This window comes from Salvelinus namaycush, chromosome 35 (assembly GCF_016432855.1).
Source record: "Salvelinus namaycush isolate Seneca chromosome 35, SaNama_1.0, whole genome shotgun sequence".
NCBI classification, from domain to species: domain Eukaryota; kingdom Metazoa; phylum Chordata; class Actinopteri; order Salmoniformes; family Salmonidae; genus Salvelinus; species Salvelinus namaycush.
The window spans coordinates 18701815-18714151 of NC_052341.1; the positions used below are offsets into that span (position 1 = coordinate 18701815).

A 12337-nucleotide genomic window follows, 5' to 3' on the forward strand; every position below is an offset into this window, starting at 1 on the left:
ATGGAGGACCGGGAGACCTTCGACGGTCCAGGAGGGCCTCAAGACTTGATCAACTCCTCGTTCAACCAGGACACCACGTAATCTAGTGGATTCTCCTTGTCATACTGCTAGATATATTCTAATTACATAATCTAGGGCCGAAGTAAATCCTTATGCTCCCAGCTATAATATGGTCTTATTCCTAGCATAAATATGTTAGTGTGTGAATTGTATCTTCCAACCTCACCCACTTGTGCAGTTTGTTTATCACTGTTAATCCAATTGTCCCATGGTGTCTCTTCAACACGGTTCCTAAAATATAGGTTACTAGCTTGTGAAGTAGGCCACCACACTACGAAGGCCTATTGATAGCCAGAGAAAAGTAGCCAAGCTAGATTTGACCTACAGTGGAGAGATACTGGTCAGCAGACTACACACTAAAAATAAATGGTTATATATAGTGCCAAATCAGGGTTATTTGGCTTCTAACATATCCACCTTATTTTCGAACGCTTTCAAAACACGGAAGCCAAACGCGGAAACTATGGATACAACTCCACGCTCGTGCATTATCATAATTAATATGTGCGCCACTAGAAAGGGGATAGGGGATTTTAGAATCACTTAAAATAAGGGCTGTGTTTCCTGTAGATTTACCCTGGCGTGACGTTTTGATAACCATGTAAATCTCTCTCGGATAAGGTGATTTATCAATATATTCGGCTGTATTTACTCTCAGATTCGAAAATGCTAATTAGCATCAAAAGAGACATCATGCAAAACAACAAATCCCTGTAAGCCCCTGCACGTCATCTCTAGCTGACACTTTTGCCAACATGTATTTTGTCAATTTAAAACTTGCACGAGACAGTTCACATAATTTTCCATTTAAAGAAGTGTAACCAATGTATTGATTAATACATTTAGCTAACATTTAGATAGTTAATCCAGAGATTCTTACCTTTGTCTCGATTCGGGAGTCTTGTTGTCCATATCATCATGGCATTTTTAGTTCTTTATGATAGCCACATTAGCAGCTAATCAGCATTTAATGTTTTTTTATGGGGGGCAATATCAGGCAATCTTGATAAAAGTCACCTTGTCCTGGAGAGATTTACGTGGTTATCAAAATGTCAAGCCAGGGTAAGCCTAGACGAAACACAGCCCTTATTTTAAGTGTTTATAAAATCCCCTATGGTAAAAATGAATGGTGGAAAAACGATTGGAACCATTTCCTTGTTTGACTGCTATGTTTTATGGGCATTATGACTCTTACTGTGGTACTCTTTTATGCCATAATTTACTTGAATGGAGACACCTGTTCTATTCATTCTTATTTCTATTGTAGAGCTGTACAAGTTTTTACATTTTGGTTTAATAGCCATATTATATAATACAAATTCCACAGGTTTTATTATGTTTATTAACAAGTTGAATTAGGTGTGCTAGCTCTGGAACTGCTGGGGGTCCCTGGGGAGAGAAATGAGAACTACTGACTTAGGCCAGTGACCGTGTTTTATGAACAGTTGACTAAGTCATATACTGTATAACATATGATAGCATAACACAAGATTTTAGATAAACTGCAATGACACTCACTCACGGTTGCACAGAAATATCTGTGAGCAAACCAAGCCCCAAAATATTCAAATGAGCCGCCACCCCTACATTTTAATTTAAATTTAAAACGGAAATAACCTTTTTTTGAACTGCAAATAACTATTGAAGGGCTCAAAGGGTTCTTTGGGTCAGTATGGTTCCACATAGAACCATCACTCTTCGCAAAGAACACTTGGGGAACCCACATTTTTTGTGTGTATTGTGCAAGTCTGGTATTTGTCTCAGATGATGACACATGCAATGAGTTTTGGAACTGTGAAATACTTAGGCTATCACAACTGCATGCATGGGGCGGTTGGATGTATTGGATTATGGCAACATTAGTGTGAGTGATAAAGGAGCATCCAGACACTGTTGATCTACAGGTCAATTACAGGTGTAATAACAGCTGCATGGCTGGGGTCTGGTGTTGTAAACAATCCAGGTTGTCAAACAGACACATTGACATTAACTCTCTCCCATTTTCAATCATTCTCAGCAGTTAGGCTATATGTTGCCTGGCTGGGCAAGGCCTATATCCCACTGAACCACACACCTGATCAACTCTGGGTAGCGGTTGCCCTCAGGAACAGATCTATGATCAGCTCACCCTCCCGATAGTGTAACCTAAACCATAAGAGAGGAAAACATTAAACTAATCTTAAATCAGTGTCTATTCTAGAATGAATATCCTATATCATCCTACTCCATCCTATTCCGTCTGTTGACAGACGCCTGCCCCTCCTTTTCTCTACAGTATTTCTGTATATGCCCATAGATAGTGTGCTTGATTATCAGTGCTGTTTGAAGTGCTTAGGGCGATCACATCCTTTCGCAACAGCGAATGGGGATCCTAAAAAAATATATAATAATAATACATGACCTGATTCAATTCTTGCTGTGTTGGCTATACAGCACACTGTGTATCCTTAATTTCCCCATGACTGCTATATATAGCTCACTGGGTAGTGAGGCATTACACGTATTCCCTACACTTCCCGGTTAGCCACTGTCCTTAGAAAACAACATCCTCTGCCTTTAGTGGTCCAATCAGCCTTGTTCCAATCAGCCTTTCCACTCATAAACATTGTGTCATCTAATTTTTTAATTGTATGGTTTTTCTGTTGTATGTGCATTTATTTCCGTAGCTTAAGACCCCTATGGTATATGATTTACATAAATTATGGCACCACAAGTTAACATCTACAGTACCAGTCAAAAGTTTGGACACACCTACTCATTCAAGGGTTTTTCTTTATTTGTACTATTTTCTACATTGTAGAATAATAGTGAAGACATCAAAACTATGAAATAACACATGGAATCATGTAGTAACCAAAAAAGTGTTAAACAAATCAAAATATATTTTAGATCCTTCAAAGTAGCCACCCTTTGCCTTGATGACAGCTTTTCGCACTCTTGGCATTCTCTCAACCAGCTTCATGAGGAATGCTTTTCCAACAGTCTTGAAGGAGTGCCCACATATGCTGAGCACTTGTTGGCTGCTTTTTCTTCACTCTGCGGCCCAACTCATCCCAAACCATCTCAATTGGGTTGAGGTCGGGTGATTGTGGAGGCCAGGTCATCTGATGCAGCACTCTATCACTATCAAATTTGGACTCATCAGACCAATTTCCAACGGTCTAATGTCCATTGCTCGTGTTTCTTGGCCCAAGCAAGCCTCTTCTTATTATTGGTGTCCTTTAGTAGTGGTTTCTTTGCAGCAATTTGACCATGAAGGCCTGATTCACACAGTCTCATCTGAACAGTTGGTGTTGAGATGTGTCTGTTACTTGAACTCTGTGAAGCATTTATTTGTGCTGCAATCTGAGGTGCAGTTAACTCTAATGAACGTATCCGCTGCAGCAGAGGTAACTCTGGATCTTCCTTTTTGTGGCGGTCCTCATGAGAGCCAGTTTCATCATAGCACTTGATGGTTTTTCCGACTGCACTGCTCTTGAAATTTTCCGCATTGACTGTCTTAAAGTAATGATGGACTGTCGTTTCTCTTTGCTTATTTGAGCTGTTCTTGCCATAATATGGATTTGGTCTTTTACCAAATAGGGATATCTTTTGTATACCACCCCTACCTTGTCACAACACAACGGATTTGCTTAAATGCATTAAGAAGGAAAGAAATTCCACAAATTAACAAGGCACACCTGTTAATTGAAATGCATTCCAGGTGACTATCTCATGAAGCTGGTTGAGAGAATACCAAGAGTGTGCAAAGCTGTCAAGGCAAAGGGTGGCTACTTTGAAGAATCTCAAATATAAAATATATTTTGATTTGTTTAACACCAGGACTGAGTTTGGGAAACTGATAAAGAGTACACACATAGTGGGCACCATCATGGATGTGTAATAACAGTTGGGTCTCTTTGTGTCTCAGGTCTCTATCAGTGGGCACTAAGTCAGGCTACAGACTCTTCTCTGTCACCTCGGTGGACAAGATGGACTGCATCCATGAAGGAGGTGAGTGAGTTTCCTTATAGCCTGTGTGTACTGGTAGCTAGTAACTACAATTAAACACTGGCAGATGTTCACTAAACTGGTATCATAGGACAGGGACAAAACAACCACCTAGTAAACTGTGGTCAGGTCAACCAGCGTGGTTGTACAGTAGTCTCTAACCAGAGAACAAGTTGTTCTAAGCTGACACAGTCCACCCTCTCCCACGTATGTAAACAATGGTAGTGAGTAATGTGTTACACCATAAGCCTGTTCCCAGTAATGCATTCTACAAGTATTTTATCAGTGTTTCATATCACGGTGAGAGGAAAGTGTCAGCGTATTAATGCTTTGGTTTGAGTGTCGAATCAAAAAATCTAATACAATTTTGTCACATGCGCCAAATACAACAGGCGTACCCTCAACTATGCTTACCGTGAAATGCTTACTTACATGCGCTTAACCAACAATGCAGTTTTAAGAAAAATAAAAGTTCAGAAAATATTAAACTATGAAATGAATGTGATGGAATGTGCGCCTGCGTGAGTGTGTACGTGTTTGCGTGTCTGTGCATGTGTGCTCTATGCACATGTTTACCTGTGTGTGTGTGTGTGTGTGTGTTCTATGCAAAGTGTTTTTATATAAGCACATCTATGTGATTTAACCCTTCCCACCCACTTCCTTCCCTTCCTTTCCCAGCGGAGTGTCCAGACATGTACATCGTGGAGCGGTTGTTCTCCAGTAGTCTGGTGGTGGTGGTCAGTCTCTCCATGCCCCGACGTATGAACGTCTACCACTTCAAGAGGGGAACAGAGATCTGCAACTATAGCTACTCCAACAACATCCTCTCAGTCAGGCTCAACAGACAGGTAATGGCCATCGGAGGCCCCATTCCAAACCCACTCCTCACCCCAATCCCTAGGTCAGATTGAGGCCCACATGAGAGGGATTCCCATTCCAAACCTTATAGCTCTGCAGTAACGTTTCTCTCTCCGTCCCCTGTAGAGGCTGGTAGTGTGTCTGGAGGAGTCAGTCTACATCCACAACATCAAAGACATGAAGCTGCTCAAGACGCTGCTCAACATACCACACAACCCCTCAGGTACTGAATACACACGTAGGCACACACACACATGATGCGTACCCTCAACTATGCTCCGTTTTTAAACACAGACACACCCTCCAAAACCCGTCAGGTCTCTGTGCCCTCTCTGTGAGCCATGGTAACTCCTACCTGGTGTACCCTGGCAGTCAGACCATCGGGGAGATCATGGTTTATGACGCCAACAACCTGGTAAGACCTGACATTCAAACTTCTTCTGCCACCGCTGCTATTCAAGTCAGTCTACACAGCACAACGCAGGGGGTATTCATGTTGATCTCAATCGCAGCTTGTGATTAGGTAGTATAGTGTTTGCAGTGGTAGTGGAAATGCCTTAATACTTTTGAGTACATGGAGTACAGTCATTGCATGTCACGGCTGTTGAAGTGGTTGCAGGTTAATGTCAATGACGTATGACCTGTGGGTTCCTCAGAGCACGGTGACGATGATCCCAGCCCATGACAGTCCCCTTGCAGCTCTCACATTCAACGCGTCAGGAACCAAACTGGCCAGCGCCTCCGAGAGGGTGAGCCTGACTGTTCCTCCCTGTCTTTCTGTTTATCTCTGCTTGTCTTTCTACTGTATCTCTCTCTATATACACTGAGCATACCAAGCATTAGGAACACCTTCCTAATATTGAGTTGCGTTCCACAGGGATGCTGGCCCATGTTGACTCCCATGCTTCCCACAGTTGTGTCAAGTTGGCTGGATGTCCTTTGGGTGGTGGACCATTCTTGATACACACAGGAAACTGTTGAGCATGAAAAACCCAGCAACGTTGCAGTTCTTGACACAAACCGGTGCGCCTGGAACCTACTTCCATACCCTGTTCAAAGGCACTTAAATCTTTTGTCTTGCCAATTCATCCTCTGAATGGCACACATACACAAGCCATGCCTCAATTGTCTCAAGGCTTAAAAATCATTCTTTAACCTGTCTCCTCCCCTTCATCTACACTGATTGAAGGAGATTTAACAAGTGGCATCAATAAGGGATCCTAACGTTGACCTGGTCATGGAAAGAGCAGGTGTTCTTAATGTTTTGTACACTCAGTGTGTCACTCCCTTTCTCTGTGTACAATAGTTCTGTCTGACCATCTCCTCCTCCTCTTCCCCAGGGTACAGTGATCCGAGTGTTCACCATCCCAGAGGGACAAAGACTGTTTGAGTTCCGCAGAGGGATGAAGAGGTCAGTTTCTGGCAGACAGACTACAGACACACACACAATACTACAGCTGATAGACACACAATACTACAGAATGTTTCCCGATACAAGGTTTTGTAGGAGTAGGTTTGGTCTCTTGAGGATGATGACTTTTACCATGCGTGTTTGTCTCAGGTACGTGAGTATCAGCTCGTTGTCCTTTAGTTCAGACGCCCAGTTCCTCTGTGCCTCCAGCAACACCGAAACGGTCCATATCTTCAAACTGGAACATCACAGCCCCAGGTACACACTGTTTACTTTCTTTTGATTTTGTTGTGTTGATTGTGTTACAACTTGGCCCTTTCTGGTCCTCAGTGGCTAGTTGTCAGGAGTGGAAGATGCTTTGTGTTTCAGTTGTCTTTGTAGTCAGTTGGGAAGAGGAGTGTGATTGACTTGTTGAGTGTGACTATGTCTCTTCTGCCTGTCTGTAGTCGAGAGGGGGAATGTCCTACGTGGGGTGCATACGTGGGAAAGATGTTCACAGCAGCCAGCACCTACCTTCCCTCCCAGGTCTCTGACATAATGCACCAGGACCGGGCCTTCGCCACTGTACGACTTAACATGTTCGGACTCAAGAACATCTGCGCCTTGGCCACGTAAGTTTGTGTGTGTTTGTCGGGGGGATGGTGTGTGTCTGTGTGCGTTTCGATGTTTGGTAACTCTTTATTTGACAGTCCTATTTGTTATGATTTTCAGGGTTCAGAAGCTGCCTCGTCTGCTGGTGGCGTCATCAGATGGACATATCTACATCTATAACATCGACACACAGGAGGGAGGAGAGTGTGTGTTGGTCAGGAAACATAGGTGAATAAGTGTGTGAGCCTCAAGGTTGGGGTCAATTCCATTTAAATTCCAGTAATTTAAGGAAGTACACTGAAAGTCCCATTTCATTTCTCTTCACTGCTTTTCAATCAGAAATTTGGTTTACTTTCTGAATTGACTGGAATTTAAATAGAATATACCCCAACCCTGGTGTGTGTGGAAGCATGTTTGTATATGCGCTTCTGTGCGTGTGTATTTGCTCTCAGGCTCTTTTTGTGTTTTCTCCAGACTATTTAAAGGAGATAAGGAGCCACAGGAAGAACAACAGGAAGAGGAGGAGCTTGAGGATAGAAGGTCCCTCCCACCGTCAAACAGCCCATCATACGCTGCCACTGTGGCTCTCCCCTCGACCCCACCCTCTTCTACCACTCTCACAGGTATTATGTGGATGTTTGGTTGTGTGTATGGTGTGTGTCTGTCTTACCTTGTGTAATTTAGTCTGGTGATGTGACCTTTTGTCATCTCTCCTCTCTTTCCATCTTCTTCTTCTCCGTCCCTCAATCCTCCTCCCAGGCTACTCAGATGGAGGGGCTAAGAAAGGTGATGTGATCCCTCAACATGAGTTTACCAAGGGACCCGTCTATCTGGATGACGAGAACGAGATTCCTCCAGTCAGCAACCAGAGCAACTGACCCGACTTTTCCCGGGAACCAATCAACTGGAGCCATTCAAGCTAGAAGAAGGGATATCAGTATTCAGAGAACCCCCCCCCCCCCCCCCAGGTCCCACCCCCATGTCCCCAATGAGCCAATCAGATGGGAGAAATGTAGAAGCCACATGGGTGATTGGTTACTGTCATGCGCCACTCAGAAGTAGAGTATGGATAGACAGTAGACCTGTCTCTGTACATTGTCTTATACCTGGCCCTGAAGGTCAATATGAATAAAAACATTTAATTCCCTAACTATCAGAAGAAAAGGAGGTCTGGGCTCTGAAGTTGTAGCCTACCTCTAGTCTAATATTAACCAATATTAACATGGTTAAAAAGGGACTTTAATATTTAATTGCATTCATATAGAGCTATTGAGAAGTGTTCAAAGTGCTTAACATTGTCAAAAGGGGAAGAGGCAAAACCATTCAATTGTACTTTTATCACCTCTTAGTATCGTTTAGTGATATATAACACTGACTGGATAGTGAAATCCGCGTCCTATTCTGCTGCTTGATGCAGATTGGCTAGAACCCAGTGTATGGTGGCAGAGAGGGGCACAGAGACTGAGGCTTATCACTGTTCTCTAGCTGTGGCACGCCCTGAGAGAGAAGAGGGGGGGAAGAGAAAGAAAGAGGGGGGGCTTTATATGTCTGAAGCGATAGTTTTCTAACAGCTCTAGGAAAAAAGGTGGAAAGAAAAGTCAAATACTGAAATGTGAAAAACTGAAAAACTGAATAGAGAACTGTATTATAGGATCGTACAGGTCCTTTTATTTCATTGATTTCATTATGAACACCATTGACTACATAATATTGAATATTGTAACATTTCAGATATGACAGATGTTTTTACTTTGTAAAAAAATTATGTTGACTTGTACTAAATACTCTTTTGGAATATGAAATTAGTATTATTCATCAATACATTAGGTCTTAAGTGGTTTTGGTGGAAAGTGATTTTTTTTTATTGTTTGTGTATATATACATTTATACATATAGTATGTAAATAGCACACCTATTGTTATGATCCTGTGACTGACTTGCCAAAGGGTGAAGCTTTAAGAACACTCATGTTCTTTGGATGTTTTGATTTTGGGTTAAAGTGAAGTTATTCGTGGGACAAAACTAAACTGGTCTTAGATCAGTGTATTGGCAACTTCATTCTACTTATTGCATGGTCATATACTCCCCACCAGAGAGTGCTAGAGCAACCCAGAAGCCTCCGTTATATAACTGTACAAAAAGCCTGTGTACAGGAAAACACTTAATATTGGTAATAATACGGTGAATTGTCCTTGCTACGCAACAGCAGCTGTCTTCCCATGTTTCCCCTCAGAGCAGCAGTGAGCAATGTGTCTCAGCCAATCCCCAGTACTGACCTCCAGGAGAATGACCCACAGTCCGGCCTCCTCACAACAGGCTTGATACTATTTGCTTTTCTTCTTCACTCTGGCGGATGTTTCTGGTTGTTCTCTGGGGTTGTTTACATGAACCCAGATGTAGGCTACAGGTCTGTGATTTCTACATTCCCATTGGCACGCACATGCCTCCAAGAGCAAACAATTATTGGACTAAAACTAAAGTGTGTGTGTGTCTGCGTATCAGTCGGTCTTTCTGTGAATGTCAAACTGTGTAACACTGAATGTGTGTGTGTCCTCAGCCCAGGGTGTGGCAGCGGCAAGCTGTGTGCCGGGGGTCACAGCAGGGGGCTGCTGATTGGTCTGTGGCGTAGTCGGCCGTGGACACTGATTGGTCAGTGGCAATGTCATAGAGCAGTGCCTCCCTCCACCTCCTCACCCTCTCATCCACCTCCTTGTACTCCTCCGTGGTGGGGTCCAGGGGTGTCTCCTCGCCCTTGTCCCCAGACAGGTCAAATATCATAGGGGGGTCGTGGAGCTCCTGCCTCCCTGTAGACCCCCCACACGCCTCAGCCGCACCTGTAGGGGCAACATGTACTACAGTAAACTAAACTATCAATACTACTATTTCACTAAACTATCAATACTACAGTAGACCAATCAAATCTCAGTCAGTCACTCACTACACCTGACCAAGCATACCAATGAAGTTTATCCAGATCCCTTTTAGCCGTTACTTTAGCGGCTGTATTACCCGTGATGTAGAAGGCCTTGTGGCGCCCCAGTCTGACGGTCTGCAGGTCCCCATATTTCCCTGCCGCGCCACTGTTGGGGTGGAAGAGGAACTGCAGGTAGGGAGAGGAAGACAAATGAGAGAGACTCGTTCCAGAAATCCATCCGATCATATTCCTGTTTCAGAGTAGTTCTACGACACTACATTTGTGTTACGACTAGCTCTGATAGCTCAGTGGGTCATACCTCATTTCCTGTTTCTTTGCCGTGTAGGAGGACGTCTGTGGCGTCGATACCGTCATAGCGTCTGTCTGATGGGGGGTTCACTCCAGCTAGGGAGAGGAGGGTGGGGAAGATATCCAGACCACTTGGAGAATGGAGAGGGGAGATCAGGAGAAAGAGGGGGTCAAGTTTGCACGAATAACGCAAAAGTGTAACATTCATTCACCTGTGTTTTGTATCTGAGCTGGGAGTAGCTTCAGATATATCTGTACTGTAATGATGACCAAACCTGAGCAGGGCAGAGCTGGTGCTGTTGGCTGGTACTCTGCCAGGCCAGTAGGACACTGTGGGCACCCTGTGCCCCCCCTCCCAAGTGGTCCGCTTGGCAGAGCCCCCACCTGACAGACAGGTAACAGACCAATACATGGACCATTGACGTCAATATCCATAAGGTTCATAATTTAGTTCAGTGAATTGATGCACTAGAATGCAAGTGCTGACCCAGGAAGTACTTACCTCTGCTGGTCTGCCACTTCCCCAGGAAAGGACCCACACTTCCTGCATACTGGCACTTTTGCTCCCAGGGGCCATTATCACCTGGAGAAAAACACATTAAAAAATACAGTGATGTTCAATGATCCAAATGGAAACATGATCGCTGGTAGTCAGTGATCACTCACCAGTGAACCAGATGAGAGTGTTCTCCTTGTCTGAGGCATCAGAGGCATTCTTTATTGCCCCCACCAGACCGTCCATCTCCCGCAGACTGGCAGCGTACACACCGCCTTCTGAGGGGTGGGGGGCGTAGGAAGCGGGGTACAGGGGGACGTGCATGTGTGCCAGAGCTACATAGAGCAGAAAAGGTTGTCCCCGTTCCCTATGAAGAAACATGAAATCATGATATTGATAACATAAAAGATCCCACATTTAAACGTTTGAGCACTGAGAAGAAAGGTATATTTGAGCTACGAGTATGGTAGGCTACTGTATATGCCTATAGATAGCCACTTGACTTGCTAGAGAAAGGGCAAGCTCTTCTCTTTGGCAGAGTGAGAGTGTATTAAGCCGTCACGAGATCTGATACTGTAAGCGATGGGCATTTCAAACAGGTGTGATGTAAAACGAGAGAGTCAGACTTACAGAATATTGTTCAGCCCAAATAACCCCTTCTTAACACACGTTTCTTACTGTTTAGGCAGCTGTGCTCTGACATGAGAGAATGGAACACCATCTTTGCTTTCGGAATCAAAATGTTGGCACAGACAGATTGTGAAATTGGTTTCTGAAAATAAACAGCACGTGTACTGACAAAAACATGTTGCCATTTCTGTTCTAAGAATCTGGGCTACATTCGTTCAGAACTATGTTCCCTTTGCACTAACCTGTAAACATATCACGCCATGACCAACATACAACTGTCTCACTGAGTATATAGGCTATATCAACGGCAGCAACCCAAGTTACAGTACTGCATATGAGGGTTTTGTTCTATTAAATAGCTGTATGTTTTTTCCTGACACATATGTTTTTATGGGCATATTTTACCTGGCTGTGTGTATGACATTGAGTGCAGTGGATGTGTATCGCTGTGTTAGCCTCCACAGGTCCAGAGGCTGCTCTACAATGGTCCTGTTCTCAAACAGAGGCAGAGCCACTTTGGTGTAACAGCTGCTGTAACCACTTCTCTTCAATCTGGTTAAGTAGACAACACAAATATTCAGTATTAGGAGAATGCAGAGTTCTGACTAGGGCTGTTACGGCGACCATATTACCGCCACACCAGCGGTCAAGAGTCATGAAGGCAGTCCAATTCCACGTGACCGTTTAGTGGAACATTCCCGCTAATAGCCTACTGCCATGTGCTCATTGCTGCGCTTATAATGTGAAGAAATAGCCGTATAGTTTATCAACATTTTAAGCTAAATGTTCTGATCTGTTGCATCAGCCTCATTGGTTAATTTTTTTTTATGCTAGTGGTTGTATTCATTTGGGATCTATCACATCCCACAACTGTCCCAGACTATGTTTGGAATATTTATTTCTAACACAGAATAGAATAGTTAAACTCTTGTACTATGGGGGATAGTAGATTGACATAGGCTCGTGCTTTTGCTGTTCGTTAGGCCTACTCATCTTGTTGGCTGGCAAAAATTAAATGTGTACAGTTGTTCCAATATCTTCAATATGCACCTCAGAATTGGATAAGTACGCGCGCAGT

At 43.6% G+C, this 12337-nt stretch overlaps 2 protein-coding genes across 7 annotated transcripts in view; one reads left to right on the forward strand and one right to left on the reverse strand.

Annotated features, from left to right (window-relative positions):
- Nucleotides 1–8749, forward strand: LOC120030092 (WD repeat domain phosphoinositide-interacting protein 1-like). The gene is made up of 12 exons (XM_038975433.1): nucleotides 1–77; nucleotides 3971–4053; nucleotides 4729–4898; nucleotides 5035–5131; nucleotides 5226–5323; nucleotides 5565–5657; nucleotides 6249–6319; nucleotides 6470–6577; nucleotides 6766–6930; nucleotides 7031–7138; nucleotides 7385–7533; nucleotides 7670–8749. The coding sequence occupies exons 1-12, from the start codon at nucleotides 1–3 to the stop codon at nucleotides 7786–7788; spliced, it is 1338 nt and encodes a 445-aa protein (XP_038831361.1). The 3' UTR covers nucleotides 7789–8749.
- Nucleotides 8556–12337, reverse strand: part of LOC120030088 (arylsulfatase G-like) — a 19259-nt gene continuing 15477 nt past the window's right edge. For 5 of the 6 annotated variants that reach the window (XM_038975427.1, XM_038975426.1, XM_038975425.1 and 2 more), the window contains 7 exons: nucleotides 11665–11811; nucleotides 10800–10996; nucleotides 10636–10716; nucleotides 10409–10517; nucleotides 10144–10264; nucleotides 9920–10010; nucleotides 8556–9744 (listed from right to left, as the gene is read on the reverse strand). In XM_038975427.1, coding sequence (XP_038831355.1) covers nucleotides 9464–9744; nucleotides 9920–10010; nucleotides 10144–10264; nucleotides 10409–10517; nucleotides 10636–10716; nucleotides 10800–10996; nucleotides 11665–11811 — 1027 coding nt within the window. In that variant the 3' untranslated portion in view covers nucleotides 8556–9463. The remainder of the gene's footprint in view (nucleotides 9745–9919; nucleotides 10011–10143; nucleotides 10265–10408; nucleotides 10518–10635; nucleotides 10717–10799; nucleotides 10997–11664; nucleotides 11812–12337) is intronic. The other variant, XM_038975430.1, reaches the window with a different exon arrangement.